This window comes from Anser cygnoides, chromosome 2, assembly GCF_040182565.1.
Source record: "Anser cygnoides isolate HZ-2024a breed goose chromosome 2, Taihu_goose_T2T_genome, whole genome shotgun sequence".
NCBI classification, from domain to species: domain Eukaryota; kingdom Metazoa; phylum Chordata; class Aves; order Anseriformes; family Anatidae; genus Anser; species Anser cygnoides.
In genome coordinates, this window is record NC_089874.1 from 142660784 (window position 1) to 142685339 (window position 24556).

The 24556-nt window shown below is 37.7% G+C and overlaps 1 protein-coding gene across 1 annotated transcript in view; it reads left to right on the forward strand.

Moving 5' to 3' along the window:
* Nucleotides 1-24556, forward strand: part of RIMS2 (regulating synaptic membrane exocytosis 2) — a 469801-nt gene that overhangs the window by 115323 nt on the left and 329922 nt on the right. Inside the window, 1 exon segment of the mRNA XM_048068611.2 lies at nucleotides 5795-6105. Coding sequence (XP_047924568.2) covers nucleotides 5795-6105 — 311 coding nt within the window.

Consider the following 24556-nt stretch of genomic DNA (forward strand, 5'->3'; position numbering starts at 1 on the left):
TAGAAAGGATGTAGAAAAGGATTGTAGAAAGAAATATTAACTTTCTCTCACCAGTAATGGATATCAGTAGTCTTAGCTGTAAGAGAGAATCCAGATTTTAGATTGGGAAAAAAAAAAAAGTGAATTATTGTGTTTTAGAGCAAACATGATCCATTTTTGATAGTGTACAGAACCAAATAGATAGGATTTAATATTTTAGCTAACTTCAAGAAGTCTTCTATTTTAATTCAAAGAGCTTTGAAACAAGCTACTCTTTTTACCAAGAGTGCTAAAAAGTTTTACTTCTGAATAGGAAAACTAATAGTGGAATTAAGTGCTGTTGGTATTTTACTGGGGAAAAGATGGGTGATGTAATGTACTTGGAAACAAACCAATGTCCAGAAGAGCAGACTGATCACATTTTCTAGGGAGACAATGTTCAACGGGTTCTTGCAGCCCCTGAATCAAGACAACCATTGATTAAACAGGCAAAATAGGGAAAGCTCATCAGAAATGGGAACTAGAGGTAAGGAAGATATCAGTGGGCTTACGGTAGGGCCGCATCAGCAAAAGACACACGGGTTTGCTGTGTAATTGTAACTTCAGTGACTGTACAGAGGAAGCTGGCTCATGTTGCACAGTGCCAAGACTGATTCAGCAGCGTCTATTCCAAGTCAAAGCAGTGACTAGTGGAGAGGTGGAAGTATTTCTTCCTCAAAACATTTCTTTGGTATAGGGTGGTTTCAGACATTGTACTTCCTCCCTGTTGTAATCAAGTTGATTTGCAGACAGACTGTATGACTGACAGACTGAAAAAAAGGAACTAACTTCAGTATGTCAGTAAATGTGATTAGTTGTCTTGATGCTGGGCTCAAGCAATGAGTTTTCTTATTCTTCATTTTCCTTCCCCTTCCTTTCAATGCTATGTTCTTGCTACCTTTGAGAATGTTTAAGAAATGGTACACATAATAATAGATACATATTTTTAAACCACGTGAATTTTTTGGGAATTGTCTAGCAGCAAGCACAGCAGTTAATATAATGCTAATATATTGCCTGCTTCTGGCAAGGAGATGAATGCTGAGGGAGCTGGTAGTACCATAATAACAAGCCTTACTCTTCCCTGGAAGTCTTACTACCCTTCCAGTATGATTTTAGACCTCTGCAGACCTGTAATTCGAACTAGAGTTCTGGAGGCTAATGAGGATTTAGGGTAAATATTTATTGGATTGTAGTATCTAAAGTATCAAACTCAGGCTGATGTGTAATCAAATATACTGTGTCTTTTAATAAAATCTTAAATGCAGGAAGACTTCCATTTTGCTCTCAGAAGTTAGTGTTGGGCCATCTATACTTTAATAATACATAGGGGAATAGCATTTTGTGAGGTAGCTGTCATTTCCCATAATTTATCAGATACTATTAAAAGGACTGTGATACTGTATCATTTTTGTTAAATTACACATTTTTGGTTTAAAATATATTGAGGTATAATTTTCTCATACATTTCTTTTCCCTTTTAATGAGTTACTCTGTGTAATACGTTATGAAGAATTTCAACTGATGAACAAATATGTAATATTTTTATTTAGGAAAATACAAAGGAGTAGTTTTTCTTGCATTAATTATGTCCAACATGTAGTCGTGCAATGGCTGATTATTCAGCTATTGCAGGCTTTGCAGAGTTTGGTTTTGTGTGCTTATGGAATAAATAAATAGTACTAATGTTGTGTAATGAAAGCTTTTGGGCAGTGTTTAAAGAAATTAGAGCATGCTGTAGAATAGTCTTGTCAGAAGTGCTGAAGAAATCCAAAAATAATTAGAACTTGTTTGTTCTGTGTGTAGCATTAATCTTAGTGAACTACAAGCAGATGGAAGGTTTGAGTAAATCTGTCTGATCTGAATTTGGAATATGTCTTTTCAAAAAGAAAGTATTGTATTAAAAAAAAAGGTATTTGTCTTAAATTAAAATGAGAGTTAATGTCAAAATGTCAGGCTAGATGTATTTTGTGTGATTCTTTTCACTCTTTGCAGGAGAAATGAAAAGGACTTCAGCAATTCTTAGCCTAGGCACTAGGTGGTGGTTCAGGCTTTTGTATTGAAATGTGGATCAGCATCGCTCGCGCTTTAGAATCTAAATTTACTTAACGATTAGAGCTGTTGAAAAGCACATTTTTGTCCTTCTTTTGCTTTTAAAATCGGCAGTGCTCCAGTGGTGAGAATTGACCCCAAACTGCAACAGTGATGTTTGTGTGCAAAGCGTGTTTGTGCCTTACACTTTGAATTCCTCGGGGTGGTGGTGAGGAGTTTTAGAAGTGGGTGCAGGAGGCAGCGTGCCCCCGCCGGCGTGCAAATCTCTTATGTAAGGGAAGGGCCTTTCGTAGGTACTGCTGTGGAGGGGAAGCTTTTGTGGTTCTTCTTTGCAGATATGTCGAAAGGCATTAGGCATGAGATTCACTCAGACAGTCTGCTTTGGCAGGGGGGTTGGACCCGATGATCTCTTGAGGTCCCTTCCAGCCCCTAAAATTCTGTGATTCTGTGAGTCTCCCCTTACCCTCTCCGATGTATTTCTGTCCCAGTCACCCAAAATCCCGTCGGGGTCTTGGCAGGGTGAGAGCCACTCCACGGGGTCTGGGAGCTGCTGAGTGGCTGCCCCAGAGGCGCGTGGTGGCAGGAGGAGAAGTCCTGCCCTGGAGGATGCCACCTTGCTCCCCGTGCTCTTACACCCATGGCTGCCATTCAGTTGAGGGGTCTGTGCTGTAAATTACCAGAATTTTGTACGTTGCAGCAATGCTTCTACACACGGTAAGATGGAGACGTCATTTGCGCCCTGTAGTGGAGGAGGGCTTGAATTTGGTGGTGCACATTGGCAGCACGTAAATTTCTGTGCCTGTGCAACACTTGCCATGGGCTTTGCCATTACTTGAAGCTAAAATTATAACTGCTTGGGTCAACACTATGGAAGACTGCATGTCGGACTACATTGTAAAATAAGCTTTAGAAGTGTTAGATATATGTATTATGAAACACTCTTTAAAAAGGCAGAAAATATCTGCAAAATACATAACTATGTGTGTTCCCATGGTCTGACTTTTTTTTTTTCCCCCAACATGGAATACCTTAAGTAATTTTTTTTTTAATTATTCCTTCTGTTTCATGAGGTGCTTTCAGTATAAGTGCCCATATTTTTTCCTGCAGGTCTGACCCAATTACTTGGGTTGTCTGTAAGAAACGTTGCGTGATGGAAACAGCTGGAACCAGTTTGACTTCAGTAGGGCCTGGGCTGTAACGTTGCCCATACTCCGTAACGTGTTACTGACAGTCAGTGAAAAACAGCTGCCAGGCTGTAGGTGGAAATGAAAATACCAGGTGACGTTGTAGATAACCGCAGCAAAGATAGGTATAGCATCTTTACCCAGGGACTGGGCTTGTTCGAACTTTCATCATAAACTGCTTGCTTGTTTCATCCAGGTCTCGTGGCCCTGACAATTGCATTGCTCTGCTCTGATGTACATCGTCAGCTACCCAGCTTGGCAGCGGCTGAGATTTATATTGAAACAGATCACTAATTTTTGTGTGTCACGGGGAAGAGGTTAGATCAGGAGTGCTCTCGTGATTCTGCTTTTGGAGGAGAAGATACTAAATCCTGTTCATTCAGGAAGACCTATCATTTTGTAGGGTACAGGACGATAATACTGTTTGTCCTGGAGTGCATTGTCCCGGGAGAAAATGGATGGCAAGGACATAGTTGCTCAAGTGTTTAGACTGTGATACCGAGTTTTTGTGACATTTCAACACCTACCAATATAGGAAAATAATACGAAAAGCTGTCAGGGATTTTATTGTGCAGTGATTCAAATTTTACATATTTTTATACTTAAATAATCGTTTTGAACCTGCTCCTTTCATTACACTGACACACAGATGGAAAGTCTCTTTCAGCTCTGTGCAGAACAAGCAGAAATGCTAAAGGCTTTTAATCATTACTGGCTAAGGAGGGTAAAAATACTTCTGTCTTTTGTGTCAAAATTCCACTTCAGAGCTTTTGTCTATTTCCTAATGTAATTATCAGGAAAAACAAAACAGGCTTGTTGTGCCATTATATTTGAATGATGGCCAGACCTGAAGCATACGCGGTATTGACCTTTCTTCTGGGGAGATCTAGCCTACTTCAGACAGCCAGCTACTCGGGGAGCCTCTCCTTTCAACCCTGTCAGTGCTTGGATAGCTTCTTCTGCCTTGTTGAAATCCACTGACTTGACTTCTCAAAGCTGGAACACTAAAAAGTGAGGAGTATGTTTGCCAGGATGGGGCACGCTGCCACCGGCGAGCAGGGCCTACTCCTCCTACCCCTGCCTGGCAGTCTGTGAACGAGGCAGTCGGAGAGTTTGAGCAGGAGCTATGCACACCAGCAGCCTTCTGTATGAAGCTTTCACCAAAACATTTTTGGTGAGACTTAACGAGACGGCACGGCCCAGATTTTCTATTAGATAACTTACTGGGTAATAAAAGTAAGATGCAGCTTGCAGCTTCTGAAACCTTTTGTGGTGGACAGAGCCAGGTGGGTTACAGATTTGGAAACACTCCCAATGTGATTCAACCATCTAGCAATGTAAAGAATAACGAGGAGCTTTAACTTTAGCCATTGAATGTTCTGTACTGTAAATATTTGAAAGAGGCAACTCGGTGTTAGATTAGAACCGGAGGCTGAGTGTAGACAGTGAAGGAACATGTAGTTCCAAAGTGATATCATTTTGTCTGGGAAATAAGACAAAAAGTATATAAAGAACATAAAGAACCAAGTTAAGGCTAAAAAAGATTATAGAGTGATGGACTAAACTTGTAGTAAATTAATTTTATATACAATCAAAATTAAGATAACATCATAAGCAATTTGAATATGCCATTGAATTAATAGCTTGCCTGTTATATTTTATTCATTACATCCTGATATATTTTAATGTAATGTAAGAATTGAATGTGAAATTAATTTACAAATAATTGGCATTGGCAGTTTCCTGCACTGTCATGTGACTAAGGTGAGCAGACACAAAAGCCTTGCAAATGAGCACATTTTAGAATATTAAAAATCTCATTGCTAAGTGCAGGATCTCACAACTGGGAAGTTATAATAATTTTAACCATTTAACAAGCGTACAGTGAAAGCTAATTCTTGGCTATGAAATGGAGAGACTCCCCACCATATGTGCTGTGTTACTTTATTTATAAAATGACTTTAATTTACAATAGGTTTGAAAATCAAGTCACGTCTTGAAGTCAGCTTCTTCATGTAAATATAAAGTACAGACCACAGCAGAGCCTTTTGGCTCTGAAGTTACTTGTTGCAAACAAGCAGAGGATTTGTTCCAAAGTTCCATACTCTGACTTAGTAAGAAAATGGTTTAATGAATAAATAAGAGAAATGTTTAATTACATTTTTTTCACTTCCTCTTTTCTGTCATCCTCAGCCTTTAGTCTTTATTTTCAATTTTTACTTTTGATGCCATCGGAATTCCAGTTGGTAGATGCTTTTCATATATTTGTCTACTGTCTGTGGCTTTCCCTTGTATTGTAAATCATGAAGCAAAGGTAGAATAAAAATATTTTTATTTATATATATTAAAAAAAGTCTGCCATGTTTGTACAGACATATTTTGTTGTGCTGTAGATAAACTATTGTAATTGTAATAGAAAAGTTAGAACAGTATTATTTATACCTTTGGAAATGTCAGTAATCAGTTGATGTATGCTTGATGAAAACTTGTATACAGTATTTACTAGCTAACAACTTTTCTGTTTAAATATGTCTGAACAGGTAATGTGGGTATGTAACTTGTGCCGAAAACAACAAGAAATCCTCACAAAATCCGGAGCCTGGTTTTATAACAGTGGATCAAACGCACCACAGCAGCCTGACCAAGAAGGTATCAGAGGTCTGCGGAACGAGGAAGCACCTCAAGAGAAAAAGGCAAAGCTGCAGGAGCATTCGCAGTACCAAGGTCCGCCAGGTGACATATCCACGCAAGGTTTGGACAAAAGTAGATCTCAAGGGCTCACCAGACAAGAATCAATTAAGAATGGTTCAGGAGTAAAGCACCAAGTAACAAGTGACACAACATCAGACAGGTAAGAAAGTATTTAATTTTTATACTGAAAAGATCTGTTGAATTTATGGTACAAATGTATTTTTTTCTTTTTGAGATTCATCTTATTTTTATTCTGTAACCTATAAAATCCATTTGGGGATTTTTGAAACAACCCTAAGGAGAAACAGCTGAAGATCCTCTTAGTGTGTTCAGATGGTCATAGACAATGTGTGTTCTTTGCTCCTTCTCATAGAAAGAGTTGATGGAAAATGACAGTCTCAGTGTGACAAAGCTTGTCCATGTGCTTGCAACTTGGTCAGACCACGGTCATGTGCTGTACACACGTGGGTCTGGGGCCGCTCACTTCATGGCAGAATTTTTGTAATCCAAAATAGGGTTCAAAAAAGCAGGTTAATGGGTGATGATGAAATCTTTGTGTGGTGATCTCAGTATTTTCGTGGTTTCTCAGTTTCTTGCTGCTAGTTCTTGTCATTAGAATGAATTTTTATTTTTTTTTCACTGATTTGACTCAGCACTGGTTGAGTGGCTGTTTCAACAGTAATGCAGTAGGACCTGCATTTGGCCAGAGGGTGGAGATGCAGCTTCCATCCCTTTCTCTTGATGTGATTATGCCAGAAGTCACCAGAAGGCTCTCAACCTCTGTGGCTGCACTTTACTGGAACACAAAAGTAAAAACTGTTTCATTAAATAAATTGAATTTCCTTCTAAACAAGACCAGACTAGAACTTGAAACGTATTGGGAAGGGAAAGAAGAGAGTCAGCTGGCTCACGTGTTTCCATGGAAATGATGTCCTCTCTCTCCAGAGGCCTTTACCTGCCTTGGTATTTGGCAGCCAGAGCAGCGTAATCTGGCAACCTTCCACTTGCTGCCCAGCCATAACCTTTTTAACAATATTTATACCTCAAACTTGAAGCAAGTTACACAGCTATAATGTCTTTTGCAGCTAATATAATTAAAATCATTTTCCCTCTTCCTCACCTCTTGAATTCTACCATATTTCATTTCCTGTTTTTGGTTTTATTTGGGAACAAATTAAATGTAATTAATCTGACCCTTTTTGCTTCACTTATTCTGCCTGTTGCCTTTTGCTCTAATTTCAGCTGATGGGTTCAGTACCTAGTGGCTCTGAGTGCTCCTCAGTTATTTGAGTGGTATCCGAGAAATACAGTACTAAAGCTGGCAGCCTAACTTCATGCTAAGGAGCAGGAGAGATGATGAGAAAGAGTCTGATTCTCTTTTTATTTTTGTTTTACTTAATTTTGCCTGGAGATGGAATCATACACAATGGGATGATAAAAAAACAACAGGCTTTCTTGTTCTTAGCAATAAATTTACTATGAAAGTTTTTTATATTATATGTGTGCACAAAGAGAGACAGAAAGAAGGAGATACAAATATATCATTCAGATATGTAATATGTATTTACTCTAACCAGAGTTACATGATGAACATGGATGGTATAAATTAATGTTTACCAACAGGAAGAATGGGGACTTCATGCCTGAAGTCAGAACCATTCGGCTAATCGTTATCAACATTGCTCAACGGATTGCTCTTCCAGAGTTTATCCTCTTTCTTTTTTATTTGGATACTAATACTAGTGTTTCCTCATTAACATATGCAAGTATGCCTCGAGTGTATTTATATGTTGCATGTTCTTGAAGGTTAGAGGGTCTTCTGAATAATTGTCTTGACTAGTGTACCTCACGTTAACTGTCCTTCCTTTAATGGAGGTAATGAAAGGGATTCCTACTTGATGCCCAGTCATCAAGGGCTGCTTGGTCAAATGGGCTGTTAGAGGGGAATATAGCATCGTTGGGAGAGAGTAGCGTAAAATTCAGGGATGGAGACGGGCCTTAAATTCCAGCCTCTATACGCTGTCATACCAACTCCGTTCTTAGCAGCAATACTGGCAAGGCTTACAATTTTACTGCATTCAGTGGCTTTTAAAAAGTGAACATAATGTATTATTATCTTTCTAATGAAGTCATGCATAGAATATTTATCATAATTTAAAATATTTTTTAGTATTTATAAATCAATGTATATTCTTATTATTATTATTGATCAAGTTAAGAAAACTTTTTTTTCCCTTTGAAACTTACAGTTGTCATCAAGCAGTTGTGTTCAACTTTTCCTAAAGGTTTCTGGTCTATCCTTAGTTCCTGAATGCTTCGTGTTGTGTATTCTTTTTAACATTAACTGAAAGAACCAGCCAGTAGAAAAACATGTTATATGAAAGATTATCATGACAGGCTTTTTTTAATTCTTAAATTAAATGCAGAAATTGAGCTACTCTAGTATGTTAAACGATTTGTCTAGTTAAGCTAAACCTAAGGGAAAAATGTGGCAGATCAAAATGATAATAGGGAAATGACCAAGAAGTGAGAAATATTTAAAATATTTTTTGTGTACCTTGCACGGTGGAAATAATAGAACTAAGTAGAAAATGAAAACTATATTGTCTCTATTTTATTTTTTGTTCCAAACACATTAGTTTTGATACCAAAATTGATTTCAAAAGTTAAAAACAATAAACCACTTAAGATAAAAATGTATCTCTTTAAGAGTCTCCATAAGACTCCATGCACTTCAGTTTTTCTGAAAAGACAGGTAGAATGTCATTTTTTTGAAAATTTTTTGATCATCTATGTGGAAGCAGAACAAAATAAGGAATTCATTCACTGCTTCCCATCAGCATGCAGATGTTCAGCCACTTCCAGAAAAGCAGGGCTCCATCATGCGTAATGGTAATTTGGGAAGATAAATGCCATGACTCCAAATGTTCTGCCTTCCTTTTTCCTTCTCCCCATCTTTTATTGCTAAACATGATGTCATATGGCATGGAATATCACTTTGGTCAGATGGAGTCACCTGTCCTGGCCACCTGGCCTGTCCGGTCTCAGTTTCTTGTGCACCCCCAGCATCCTTACTGCCAGGGCACCGTAAGAAGCAGAAAAGTCCTTGGTGCTGTGCAAGCACTGCTCAGCAATAACTCAAACATCGGTGTGTTATCACTGTTCTGGTCACAAATCCAAAATATATCATGATATGAGCCACTATGAAAAATACAAACTCTACCCCAGCCAAAACCAGGACACTTGCTCATATTCTGTGAATCCCAAGGACATCAGTGCCATTGCTGTCTCATTCCTTCCTTTTTTTTTTTTGTTTTTGCTTTTTAGTTTTACCATTTCTGAGTAGTAGTAGTCATATTTTTGTCCTGTTTTCTTTACTAGTATTATTCTCTATTAAAATAATAGTAATTGTTTGAAGTGTTAGACTGGCGTTCCGTTCCCTTCCCAACAGCTTCATTTACAACTGATAGATCCTAAACTGCTCAGACACGTAGGTACTTGAATGTAGGTCCTCTGATTGATCTGAAATTTGTTGCCTTAAAGAAGTCTGCGATGATTTCGGATTGCACTTTCTCCAAGGATGTTTTTCTTACATTGGATATATTGCAGAGGAAAAGAGAAGTCATAAATGATTCAGCAGCAAGTTGTACTTATCACCAGCAGAACGGTTTTCCATTATTAATTTTTTTTTCTTGTCCATATCCAATATTTATAATCTGCCTTACAGTGTTGTTACTGCTTTCTGTGTTGTGAATCTGTGGAGAAGGCAGTGGCAGCAGGCACACCGTAAGATCTAGTGTTAATTTACTTTCAGTAATTGGCCATCTCAGGTGACAATGCCATAATTTGTTTTGCATGGAGATTTTATGCTAAGGGCAGTTAAGAAGTAACCGTACATAGTGGTTTTCATAGACTTAACCCCACGAGCAGAGCATGGATTCTGATGTAGGATAACACTAGACGCTTTGAAAAGTGCCAAATGATGTGAATCAAAGAAATGCAAAATATTACTCTATGTAATCCATAGACTCAGAAGGTCCGTTCTGAGGTCTGCTGTGCACAGATGGGGGATTTATGGCTGTATGCACTGCAGTTCTTTGATTTGTATGATCCAATTTCACTTTAATTCTGGATTACACAAAGGGCCCTCTTTGTTTTATTTTGATAAAAAGCACTCACGTACTCTTATTGTCGCCAAGATCTACATTACCCATTATTCAGTAAGTTTAGTTTTAGTTCTAGCAACAAAATGGTCTGAATAGGCATAGACTTCTTTCAGTCATTTTATAGCATGTGAAATGGCTGATTTCTTCATTCCTCAGCCTAAGCCAAAGCAAATGTTTATAATGTCCTATTAAAATGTGTATAACATCCTATTAATAAAAGCTGGGGAACAGGGAACCTTAATGCCGATCTAAAGCTTTTTCATGTGTCATTCTATTTGCCTGAACTGTTAGATCTGCAGGTGACGTTCCCATGTTTGAGCTGCAAGGTAATTATTTTTCTTGCTCTTGGTAGGATCGGTTTTAAAGCCATTTTAGTCATTTTCCAGATCTGACTTTAATTGTTTAAATTGTAAATCTTCTGTGACATTCCAGGTGTGTTGATTCGTATACAAACTCTTTCCTACATATCTGGCCATTCACAATCCTTTTTTGGGAATTGCTCTCTTGAAGTAGGAAATGAACCATGCATCTTCCCAGCACAAGGTTATGATCGTGTAACTATTTCTAATCTCATGCCTGCCTGCAATGATATTATGTAGTTCAGGCAGATGTGATTGATTAAGATGTGAATTGATTAATTGATTTAATTCCCTCCCCCCAATACATCTTCATAGAATCCAAAATTCTTTCCAAAGTCTGGAATTGTTAACTTTAACTTTATAATATATGTTTTTATGCATTCTGTTACTGAAAGATAAGCTCTTCTCAGGGATATTTTTCATGAGATTCAACGCAAAAAATTACAAAAATATTGCAAGAAAGTTCGTTTGCATGTTTTATGAGTCAAGTAGACAATTAGTAGACATTATTTTTGCTTCTATCAGAGGATGAGCCATATCAAAAAAGAGAGCTGGTTCTTGGTATCTGTGAAGATCATGATCTGCGAGATCATGATTTGGAACAAGACTAATGAATAAAGCTGCCTGAACCCCCTTCAGAACTGTAAGGATATGAGATTAAGTCACACAGAACAAACAAACAAACAAAAAAACAGAAAGAAAACAACAAATTGAGAGGGTGAGCAGCTGCAGAGTTGCACAACATCAGTATCCATTTCCCAGGCCAGCAGGCACAGATAAAATATATCCTTCTTCCCTCCTCTTCCCTTCTTTCAAAGATACACGCATGTTTTGGGGGTTCATTTTCTATCTTCCCTATTCTTTATTCTCAGAAAAAAATACAATTTTGTAGAAGTTTCCACTAACTACAGCAGGTTCAGGGGATTCATTTTATTCTGGGTAAGAACTGCAGACAAGATCATTGAGGTTCATTGGGGTCTGGAGATGCAGGTTTTCTGCATCTATTTTTTATGGAATATATACATGCATTTCCCACATACAGAGGTGTTTTTTTCCAATGGCAGCAGAATGGAAATGGTCCACTGTGTCCTTTTGCTTCCGTTCTTGGAAGGAGTGCCAACATGAGCTGGCAGCATAGACTCTGTCTTTTGGGACTGCAATTGGGGATGTCAGGGTGTGAACAGAGAGGAAAAAGAAACCAAAATAAGGGGGAGCAGGAGGAGAGAGGAAAAAGCAGGCATAAGCTAGCTGAAAAACAGCAAAGAGCAGCATGCATTAAATAAATGAAAATGTGTGTACATCTGTTTCGTGTTGTATCTTTTACAAATGGCTTTTCATTAATTACTGAATTACGAACGGGTGGTGCTGAGAACACCACTGACAGTAGGTTATTGCAATTTAAAACACGATGCTGTCACATGAAAGATCCAGTCATTTCTTTCCATCAGGCTGAAAACCATCCATTTTCCAAGATTATCACTGTTTTTCTTCTGCAACCTACATACTTATGACACAGCACTGTAGTGCAGCCTCTGATTTTGATTGTTTTATTTCCGAGTACCTGTGTTGAGAGCTCAGGTGTCTTAAAAAAAGCGTGCAGTCTGCACTTGGAGCTGTGGAAACCAAGCATATTTGAAAGCAAACTCAAGTGAAATAGAGACTTTTCTTTTTTAACCTATGTTTTTCCTCCTGCTGAACTATTTAAGGACTGTGAAAAATAGAAAAAATATGCACAGAGACAATGTTTAAACTAAGGGAGTTGGTATCCAAGAGTTAGAGTGAAAATGCTATGTGTAGATTTCCACATATTCAGAATTATCCATTAAGGACAACTGTGTTTTTAAAGTTTTTAGAATTCTTTATGTATGATTTAACTGACATGAATTTATTATTTTATGTGGTTTTGGCCATCACAGTGGAAAAAATACACAATTGTTGAGAAAGCAAAACGATATGATTTGCCTTCATGAATAAACCTAATCACTTTGTGCAAGTATTTTTCAGGTGAGTTTGAAATTAAAACAATATTCCTTTCCATTGATGGGTACAAAGAACTGTCACTGACTAACACGATGCAAAACTTGGGCATTAGAAGTACCCCACAATATTTTGAACATGTTAATTAAAGATTTAAGTTTTATGAGATTTGAACTGCATCCAAATAAGGTTTCATCTTTTGTCGTTCTGCTGCTGTTTCAGTATTTTTCCCCACTTTGATAGCCAGCCCCTGGCGTGGTAAAGTGAAACCAATGTCAATCTCAGAATTTTAGTCTCAGGAGTTCTGCTTTTTTTTCTTGTGCTGTCTACTCTTCTATTTCAGTGTATGCTCCGTGTGTTTCTTGAGATAGTAACTCAGAAGAAATGAGTTAGTTTCTTCTTGCCAGACCTACTCTTTTAATCATTTCATACCTCTACGTACAGGTCCGGGGGTGTGGTTCACCATTTTATGGCTATTCCAGTTTACAGGTACAAACCAAAGCTACTTTTATTGACTGTCTAAATCTGGAACAGCATAAAAGGGAAATTAATATCATCTCCGGGCAGAGGAAGCAATAGAAATTTATGGGAAGGGAGCCAGAGAAAATGCGGTGTTTAATTATTGAAAAGAGGTACCTTGGGTCCAAAAAAGTCAGAAATCCTTCAGTGTATTAGTTAATGAAATAATTAGACACAACAAGGGATTAAGCTACACCTACTTAGGAGGACGAGTGCGGAGTTTGGTACTATCTCTAATGGCTGCATGCAGAGTCTCTGTAAGAAGCTCCCGAGTGCTACTGATGTCAGTTCGCAGCCCAGACCACCGACAGCAGGCATGCTGAGCTCCTACCTGTTATTAGCAGGCTGCGAGGGGTTATAGCATCTCCATGCTCTTCTGTCTTCTGGAACAGAGGGGGAGCTTTTCATCTCTCACCATCACCTTTGCAGAACTGTCATCCGAGAAGCAAAACGGTACAGTTCTGCTTCTCTCCTAACCTTGGTTTTGTGGGTCTCCCACTCACATAAACCATAAATAGTTTCGGTGCTAATGCAACAGTCAGGGCACGTGCGGCAGCACTATGACTGCAGCGTGGTTTTTTGAGACTTTAATTCCTTCTCTCTCTCTCTCCTTCCTCTCTTTTTTTCCCCTCCCCTCCTCTTTTCTGCAAAGTAACAGGACAACCAGTGAGTTGTTTGAAAATGTTTCTTATGTCGCTTTATTTAAAAAAAAAAAAGTATTTTATTTTTATTTATTTATTTTTAAGCTAGCCTTCTTCCTCTAGCTGTAGAATCTGTACTGAGTAGCAAAAACCCTCATGGGCCTCTTACCCATAGTAGATAAATTTGGTATCCTTCCCTCAGCTAAAGCCAGTCTGTTTGGGAAGAGAGAAAAGAAAGAGGAAAATGCCCTAACTGTAGCAGAACTAGCCTACCTTAATACACAGTCTAAAACTGCTGCTTTTCTTTTCAATCATTACAGAGTGTTTTAATTAAACACATAATATTTTGCTTTTGCTATTGATTACATGATTTTTTTCTCAACTATGTGTATTTGTTGCATTTCAGTGCAACTAGTACTTATTATTTGACTTTCCTCGCTCTTAGAAGAATGAGCTTAGAGAAGTCTTGATAGTCACTGCTGATACTTGGTATCTTTGAAATGGAGTTTGGCCTTCCACTGCAGTGTTACACTTCTGTATGTCACAGCTATATCTTTAAATGTGCCAAAAGACCATTCATAATCTAAATTTATAAACAGAGATCTCAGCTGTATCAGAATATTGAACACTTGTATTAAACACTAGCATCAGCTAACATTTACGGAATTAAGTGCAGTTTTGGTTTTAGCTAAATTGACCCTAAAAGAAAGTAATATCAGAAAAAAAATGAAGGTAGTAGTATTTTTATTTTTAATGAACGAGGCCAGTACCTTTCTGGGTTGAGCATATCTCCTCAAATTGCTGTTTTGTTGACCTTGCAGAAACATGGATGTTAGAGCTCATTGTGTGTACATAATCCTTAGTTGTGCTGTGCTTTTTCCTTTGGAGTCTAATTTCTCTTGCAGTGTAAATAACAGATTTTGTTTAAATTCCATATTTAAAAAATTGGTGTGTAAAGGTGAATAAGAGGCGTCTGCGGAGTGCAGCTGGGTGAATGGGCTAACATTTAATAACGGACTCTGCAAACTGAAGTTTGCAGTCTCTGGCAGCAAAGTGGTTCTGGAACCTACAGGAGGCGATTCAGTGAATGGTCTTTTGTGTTCCTGCTTTTTAGCATGGCAATGTGGGCTGAAAATAAAAAATGAGAATGAATAAGTATTACTGGCACTAATTCCTTGGCTCTTCCTTTGTGCCTCTGGAAGACACAAATAATAAAGCAATCAGTTCTGTAATGCAATGTAAAAGATAAATGACAACCAAATGGCAAGATTAATAGTTCTACTAAATGTAAACTTATTTTATTAAGTCACATTTGAGGAAAAAAATAAATGAAAAGTGAATGTAACATAATGTGACCAGGATGGCCATATTTTCATTATTAAATATTATGCTATTAAAAGGTACTGTTTTGTTTTCTGCCTTGTCCTTGGCATAATTATTTTTTCTCTTTCTCCCTCTTCTTCAAGCCAAATCCGCATTTGTCCCTTTGTCCACTCTGGAGTGTCTTTTTTGTTATTATTAGCTAATTTTCTTTCTTTTGTGCACCATCGTCTGTTTTTCACTGATCTGAGTTCTTGACCAAACTCTGGCTAGACATTAGAAGTGTTTTCAAAAATACGCTTGTGGTATTCCTTCACTTAAAGACAGACCCTTTCTTCTCTAATCCGTTTGTTTTTCATTCCCCTTGCTCTAGCTCACCTCTCGATTTCCAACAATGCTTCAGCCGTTCATAAGTCTCCTTCCAGATTTGTAGCAATGCGAGTGCTTCTCTCCCAGGCTCTGGGAAATCTTAATTTTGTGCCTTTGAACCCCTCTGTGTTGTCTACTAACCAGAAGGATCTATCCCTGTTTAAAGGAATAAACCAGCAAACTAGTGCAGTACGATATCATTTCACGTTAAGACGAAAATACAGATTATCCGAGGTCAGTAACCTTTAACTGTAAGTGGAGTTACAAAATCCAAGGTAATATATGTGTATGATATGCAGTGGGTTGTGTATGTGCAACTTAATACTCACAACTTGCTCTGACGTCTCTGCACCGTGCAGCTTTGTGCCCTGCAGCCATGCCCTGGCGTTCCAGAAAGCGACGCCAGGAAGTGCCCGTTCCTGCAGCACTGGGCTCCTGGGGGACGGACTGGGGGCCTCAGGAAGTGTATCATGTTCAGAGAATAACAGCGGGTTTAAGTTGCTCCAGATAGTTCTCCCAATTTCTGGTTCAGTGTTTTCTCAGCCGATACTACATGCCTGAATGGGTCCCCAGATGTAGTATATCTGCCAAATAAGTTTTTATTATGCAGTTTGCAATAAGATAAACCACGAACTTTGTGCAGAAACCCATTTTCTTTGGCAGAAGGAAAACGGCAAGGCCAACAGTCCTTATGGTAACGTCTTGACAGAAAGCATTGCATTTTAGCTGCAGGTTGTTTTATTCTGTAATGACTTTCTGAAAATCTTTGGCTGAGCTTTAAATGATAGACTTCCACGATGCTCGGTAAAACAAACAAACAAAAAACTTCCACTGTGGCAGAGGAGATTAAACTGGAAAGCATCTGATTTTCTTTGTAGTGCCAAATAAAGTCCAAAGCCTCAGAGGGTCATTGGATTCTAACGTACCAAATCAGTGCACAAAACCGATTTTTCTTCCAGAGGTAGATTAATTTTAATTAAACCTTGTTGACTCCGACATCAGGTCCTGGGCTGACAAAAATGGGCCTTCTTCAGTTGGATCTTTACGCTCCAGTTAGAACTGTGAGGAATACTCTAAGCTGGAAGAGGAATCACAATTAATTTAAAAATCTCACCTCTTGAATTTTAACAAGTCAACAACTCAACAGTTAGTTCATCCATTCACCTCCTCATGATGCTGAGATAATTGGATTTTCTTTCTGAAATGGATGTGTAGCGATTCATCTTCCTGTAACATTCCTTAGCAGGAAATAGATTGAAAAAGATCTCTTGAAACAAAACCAATTTAACTTGAGTTTTAGAGTTCCTAAAAACAATATGTATTTTGGGTGCTTCCCATGTCTTGTAGCTCAAGTAAATATGATGATTGGAGAATTTATTTTCATTTAGAAAATACGTATGGAGATTTGAAGCAAGAAGTTGGATCTTTGAATAAAGGGAATTTGAAAGAAAAAATAATTATTACTCAGCAGGTTGTTTTGTTTTGTTTGCTTGTTTTTTGATGCAGAGATTCTTCCCTAAATGAGAACATCAATTGTAAAGACTCAGAGTGAGAAGGAAGAGAGGAAAATATGTTAGTTAAATAATGGGTAAAAGGAAAAGTATTTGCTAGATGAGATTCTTAAACTCTGGAGTTTTGGGTATTAAGGCCAGTATTAGCAGTGTCTCAACTTTTTCTTCCCCCAAAAGTTGTTTTGGATACTTTGCAGTAGTGACTGATGCACTGGCATATATCAGGACCATTCATTCTTAGGTACTTCTTACTCCTCCTTCGAATACTTATGAACATTTAAGAGTGAAAAGCCTGTGTCACACTTGTAGTTATTCACAAAAGCTGTTAGTTATTTTCAGAGTTAATCGTGGTGAAGCTGAGTAAACCAAGAGATTTGCCTCAAGACGAGCATTTTAGATTTCATGTTCTTTGTGGCATATGGGTTCTTCTCTTGGAAGCATTTGTTCCTCTATGAAAATTAAATTTATTTGGAGATTTATACCATGGTGATCACCAAGTATCATGAAGCCTAACATTTATGAAAACAATCAATTACAAAATCAGTTTCCACCCATCCCCAGAGCTTTTAATGTAATGGCCAGCATTGCCATTACTCCACTAACATAAAAGCCCAGCATTAAACTGAAGTCTCTCCAAATTAAAATATTTACACTATTCCTTAATGCTTATAAAATTTGGGCTGTATGACACTGTCAAAGGAAATGAATTCCAGAGGTGTGCCCTCATTAGGAAAATATTCTTCTGGTATTCCAGCCAGCTGAAGATAGGAGCAACCCAGGACAGCATAAATCTTATGATGACATGAAAGGAAGATAAATTAGTCTCTTTGAACTGGTTCCCAAGATATGGAAGGCTCCAACTTTTATCCAGTGTATTGAATTACAGCAGAAATTAATGAACAATCCGGTGCATACATGTGTTCTCTCAGCTCCTGTTTCATAAAACAAAAAGGCTAATCTTTGTCGTTTGTAGAATGACCTATTTTCTAGTATGCGCATATTTGTTTCCATCACAGATCACCTGGACACTTTGACACACAATACAAGTTTGGAGGCCTTTAAGGGTCCAAATCAGTCATCTGAAAGTAGAGGTAGTGCAATAAATTCTGTAAGACATTGTCCAGATGACTAAAGGGAATTTATAAAATTAATTAAACTCCAAATCACATGAAATGAGAGCCGACATATATACATTTCCACAGCATGACCACACCATGAGCTTCAAGATAAATGTAGTTGTTATTTTCTTTTCATCGTAAGGAGCATTATGATCAACTTGATCAGCCAAGTAAATGCTTGTGTGTAGATCTCATCCAAAGGGCATGATAGCTGTTTATTTCACAAAGAAATTATTATTCCTGCCGGCTTTCCTTCTCTTTACCTGAATATGTATGTATACTGAACTCGTTACTGTGCTATGTGCCTTTACCTAGTTGGGAATCATCAGCGTGCTGTTGTAGGATTTAATTTTTGCTGTCTGCTTTGTGCTAATCATGTCCCCTTGTAAATCACTCTTATTCGGGGTATAAGGGATATAAGTAGTGACTGTCTGTGAGCACTGTGGAAATCAGCTCTCACCTTGAATCAGTCATCCTGATATGAAGAGAAAAGAAAAATGTCTGAAAACTCCTAGTGCATGCCGTTTGGCTTCTGTTTTTAATATTTTACATTACTAATCATGCATGATATTTTTAGCAGTACTTTAAATCACCTTTGTTTTTTTCTGAGTGGTGAAAAATTCTGACTTCTTATGAAAGTGAGGAACGGATTTTTTTTGGAGCAGATGAAGATATCAATGTATAGGCATTGTTTCAAAAATCAATCACATCTCTGTTCTAGGCCAGCACCTCTTGCCTACTGAGACACATCTCATTGGTGAACCATCCAGAACTGCAAATGAGGCATAAAGCAGGATTCATGTACTGTAATGAGGTGCAAAGAAATAGCAATTGATTGTGAGTCAGGTGAAGGTTAAATTGGTTGAAATACACTACTCGAAACCATGCATTCTGCAAGGTGCAACATCTACTGCATATATTGCCTGCCGTATGAATGCGTTTTACATTTATTCCTCTGCTTATTCAACCGGAGTATCATGGCCTACTGTTTCCTGCCAGGTAAGGCAGCTACTCCTTTAGTTAAGGAAATGAAGTCTCAGTTAGACCTTTTCTAACTCTGATTACCTGATTCCTCCATCTTCATAATACTCGTTTAATACTTTTAAAATTTAAAAATACTTGCCCAGAGAAGCTGTGGATGTCCCTTCCCTGGAAGTGTTCAAGGCCAGGCAGGATGGAGCTTTGGGCAACCTGGGCTGGTGGGAGGTGTCCCTGCCCATGGCAGGGGGGTTGGAACTGGATTGTCTTTAAGGTCCCTTCCAACTCAAACTGTTCTGTGATTTTATGATTCTCTATTTTATACCATGAATTTGAATAAGCACAAATGCTAAAAGCTTAACATGTATATCTATTTCAGTAAGCTGTCAGACACTGAATAAAGCGGGGAACTGATTATAGGTTCATTCTATGCACCAGAATTTACAGGCATTTTCTATGGAGAAAAGCAGATGTATTTCTCCTATAGGAAGCCTTCCAGTCCTGCAGACAGGAAATAAAATTGGCAGTATGTATGAATTATTTTGGTACAATCATTAAGGTTGAAAAAGTTGTTTCTACATTTATTAGACAAATAGGTAGGTTTCTTTTTTTATTTGCCAAATGCAATTTCTGCCCCAGCAGAAAGATAGTTAGAGTTAATTATTCCCTGAGTCAGAGCAATGAATTAAATAACATGCATCCCTACATTTCAGGGCATATTTTATATATATATATATATATTTTAATATGGGAGATCTATGATCAATATGATTTTTAATGGAAAACTGGCAGATCTATGAAAAGCATGGATTATATACTGGGGCAGTGAGCTGGGTAGGAAAAAAGGAGAGTACGTGCACACCTGCATTTCTTTTCTGACATGGTGTCAGAACACAGTCAAGGCAGGAATTGATCAGATTCAGCAATAGAAATGCAGCCATAGAAATGCGGTAGGTTATATTCATACCTCCTAAAGTAAGGTACTTAGACAAGTGTAAGAGCACTTTATTAAACCTATTTTTGGGGCACTCAAACAATTTTTAGTAACACGAAATTTTGTATCAATTAATTATTTAGGAAGAAAAAGATGGCTGGGCTTCTAAACTAGGCACCTTAGGAGTCTGTATTTAAGTGGAGTAAATCAGAGTGTTTAAGTGTCTGAGTGAATAAAATGAGGCCCTGGGGCTTTGTTGTGGACCTGAGGTAGGCAACAACATACTTAAACCTTAGTTTTCAGGATTGTTTCTATGAACATGTCACATAGTTTATAATATTAAGATACTGAAATACAAAGTAATATTGAAATTGCATCTTGTGACTTAAAAATATGAAATAGTATAGTGTTGAGTTTGAGGTTGCTGTTGGAAAGCAGGGGTAAAATCTATTTTACTTAGAATCAATCTGATTATATGAAAATTTGAAAATAATATGAAAATTTCAAATATTAGCACAGCATGATTCAAATGCCCATTCAAACCCATCCTGAAACTCAAATACTTCTTTTTTTGATATTAACTAATTAAAAAATGTACACTGTATGTTACAATCTGAATATATTTGCAATTGTATATTCTATTTATACTTTATATATACACGTAACTTTGGTGACTAATATGTGTAATGTTAGTTCGTATTCACCCAGGGACTGTTCATGGTGAATTTGCTAGAATTCTGAGCATGGGATAAATTACTGTAGTAAGAAAAAGAAGAAAGAACTAATAATTTAATTTTTAAAAATGTCTTATGTCATAAACATCTACAACTTTTATTATTATGATTGATAGCTGTCATTCGTGAGTTCTACACTCCTTTGAGAAAGCTTTTTGATTGAACTCACTGGATTTCCAATAGAACTTTTTGAATTTATGCTGTTCAAGGTGTGAGGAAAACTGCTGATTGCAAACTCTTTCCCTCTGCCTTATGTTTCCAATTGGCTTGAAAAGGTAAAATACTCGAGAGCTTTCACTCTGGCATGAGGATTTTACCATTCACAAGTTGCATGTTTTGCTCTTTCTCAAGTGTAAATTGGAAATAGCTTTACTTGACATTGTGGAGTTACAGCAATAGGCCTAGATAAGAGGAGAATGAGGCCTTTTATGCTGCTTTTTTCTCTATTTCGGGATGTGCTCCAGCAATAGAAGCATTTTCTCACCATGCAAGTTGCATATATTGTGTAATCTTCAGAAGGGAGAGAAGGACAGAGATATGAGAAAAAATTAAAAATAAACATGTCATGGAATTATTTTCAACTATCCTTTGTCCTGTCACATTTAAATAATATTTCCCATATTGTCTTTCAACTAATGTTAAAGAGAATTCCCTGGAGAGGTTTTTGAAACTATAATCTATATTGAAGAAATTAACCAACAAATGAAAGTTGTGTTAAAAATAACTTCAAAATAATTATAATGGAAAGCGTGCCTTAATCTGAGTCTGTTGATTCATTTCAAGAAGTAGACCTGTTGTGGTAGAGTCCATCATCACGAATAAGGAAATGATTTTAATGATCATTTTCATATTTCCCTTGTCCAGTTTGTTTGTTTATTTCACTCGTCTTGAAATGCGCAATTTGTGTGGTTAGTGCCAGTTCTGGATGTGTCCACACTGGGCCTAACAGCAGGATTTCCCAACTGAACATATGGCACATTTCCTAATATCTGCGTAAGGAGCAAAATCAGGCTTATCATTGTGTTATCCGAGTTTCCAGAAATGTAGATTGTTTAACACTGAAACTATTTGTAACGAACAAGTCATTTAAACATTCAGGTTTCACAAGTCTTCATTTTTTCCTTTCATAGATTTTAAGTAAGCCCCAGTTGGTCAAAATAAGGTAAAATCTCAGCTTCCTGTTTGCAAAATGTATTCTTTCCAAAACTGTAATAAATTTGTAGGTAAAATCTCATGTTTATCTCGCCATCTTTTGGAAGGTTTTAAAGCCATACTGATTGGTGGATCATGACTAATTGTGTCTTTTACTAAGACCACGGTGAGAAGTAGGGAGGTGAAACAGAACTTCAACATGTACATTAGGGGCAGTTGGCACTTTTCTGCTTAGGAAGTGCAAGGCTGAGATAGACTTTCCTGTCAAGACTTGGCCGTTTGGGCTGATATGGCCTACACCCACTGACTTTATTGGGAATCTAGGTGCTCTGGCCAGCAGCAGGTCCCTTTTGGAGCTGGCTGGAGCTGGCTCTGATCTGACATGGGGCAGCCTCTGGGCTCTGCTCACAGAGGCCACCCCTGCAGCCCCCTTGCTACCAAAACCTTGCCACGTAAACCCAACATGACGGAGTGCAGGGTGCTCCCGCTGGCACTTCAGTGCTCCCAGCCCCACAGACCCGCTTGAGGCAGAGTGGCGAAGGCCCTGTGGGCCTCGATCCAGATGTTACTGGTGATTTCACTGCCGTTAGGCCACTAAGCTACACAGGGAATGGTAGCTCAAAAGACTTGGGAACAGCAAAGTTCTAGCACTGTCAACACAGAAAGTAAGAGAAGGGATTTGTGTTCACACATCTTACCTGGAGCAGCCACATTTTTCTTACTTGTGGCCTGAAATCAGTCAGTTAAACTTCAATTTCTGATGTATTTAATAAAGTACTTACACAGTTTGTGGTGATTAGCTCTTTTGTAACGTTCATTTTAAGGATAAATTGTTATTTCGTTATTTAGTATTACTGCTGGTGGAACAGGAAACAAACTATGGTGAGTCCTGTGTGCATAGAGTACATGTGGCAGCAAGACCAATGGAAACCGAGAAATGAAGGGGTTAAATATAACAGAGATAGGTGGTTCCACAAGCACCAGAATCCAGATGGCTTATAAAGGTATCCCACATATTTCCTTTGTGATATAGTAGAGGATAACAATAAAGCACCATTTCCTATCTCATGACTCTTCTGTCGAATTTACCATGGCAATTACGTAGGTATTCACTGGCCAAGATCTACTGCCAAAGTGAGTGGGTATTGGCTCAGTACTACCTGCTTTTACTCCATGAACACTGACTTGTCTTTCTCCTCCTCTGATGATAATGATTTTCACTCAGCTTGTTGGAATTTAACTATTTTAATATTTATGCCCCTTTTTCCGATTTGGCTGAAGTTAACCAGTGTCTTCAGTCATGGCAATGGATAGTAATGTGGACAGAAAAAGCAGACAAACTACCCAGATTACAAAGTCTCATATCCTTAGGTTTGAAACTTGTAACTTAAACTAAAAGGAGAGTATAGATTGCTATTAAAAGGAGAAATGGGAGGAAGATGAAGAACTGTTTTTGGAAAGAAGGTCATGTAAAAGAATTACATGAATATTGATAGAATGCCTTGGAAATTAAAGTAAGGAAATAGGGAAATGCAGAAGATACTGAGATAAAAATGGAGACAAAAAAAACCCACAACCTTTGATGGTTGGATATTCAGGAGAACATAAATTTCTTTACATTACTGTACTTTGTTAGTGGATATTTTCTGTGGCAAGGTTTGATCTCTTAGTTGGAATTTCAGTATCTCCCATCTTAGATCTTTGACCCGACTAAAAGAGAATAAAATCAGTATCACTTTTCCATTCTCAATGAATGTTTAACTCAGTGAATTAAATAGTTCTTTCAATATTTAATTGTTTTATGGGAAAGAGAACTGCCTGAGTGATGATAAATTCCCGTTGGATTAACCGAGAGGGTGTTCATATGGACTTCTGGGGAATATTTGAGGAAGGCAGAAGAGAAACTTGGGACTTAGTTTTCCATGTTCCCAGGCACCATTCTAACCACCAGACTTCCTGTAATAAAAAGAAAGGTGCGTTGTGACTGACTGCTCAGATGGCAGCTCAAGGAGTGGATTCATTATTGGGATTCTTGAGCAGAGACTGATGCTTCCCTGCAGCCCGGATTTAGGTACTTCTGTATTTTGGGACTGGGGCTTTATTTGCTTTCCCCTCTTTGCTGTTTCCGATCTTAGATAGTCAGAATACTGGCTTCTATGACTTCTGTGCTCATGTGTTTAAGTTTACGGTTGTAGGTTTTGCCATAGTACTTGAAAAACTTCTCATGTGAAGCTGAACCTTTGCACATTGATGTGATGAAATACAAATGAATGTGTGCTTTACCCAGAAGAAAGTCTGGTTACATTTCATTTGCAGTAGCTAAGGCAAACGTTCATCTTATTACTGCATTAAATTTAAGTTAATTCTTTAAAATCATGACCCATCTTCGAGCATCAGTTTGCTAATTTGACCCAAAATGAGTAGTTTTATGAACAGTTATAATATAAAACTAGCCAATGTGCAAGGCCACTCTTGTTATCTTACCTGTATGAAAAGTATTTGTTCAGGTGTTTTTTCCAGTCATAATGAGAATACTTAAAACAATCCAAAGTTTTTTACCTTAAGTATTTAGATAACTGTTAAGCGCAGATAGGAGAGTAAAGTAATAGATGTGTTACAGGGGTTTATGTACTATTACTTACACAGTTTTATTACTGTCTATATGAAAAAAATAGAGGTTTGACTTTCTGTAAATGAAAAAACCTATTCCAGCTCCCAAACTCCAAATGGCTGATCTCCACTATTTTATTCCATCAAATTACTTTCATGCAATATCCAGTAAATAAGAATGGAATTTAATCCAAGTTGTATTTAGTAGTATCTTTTATCGCAG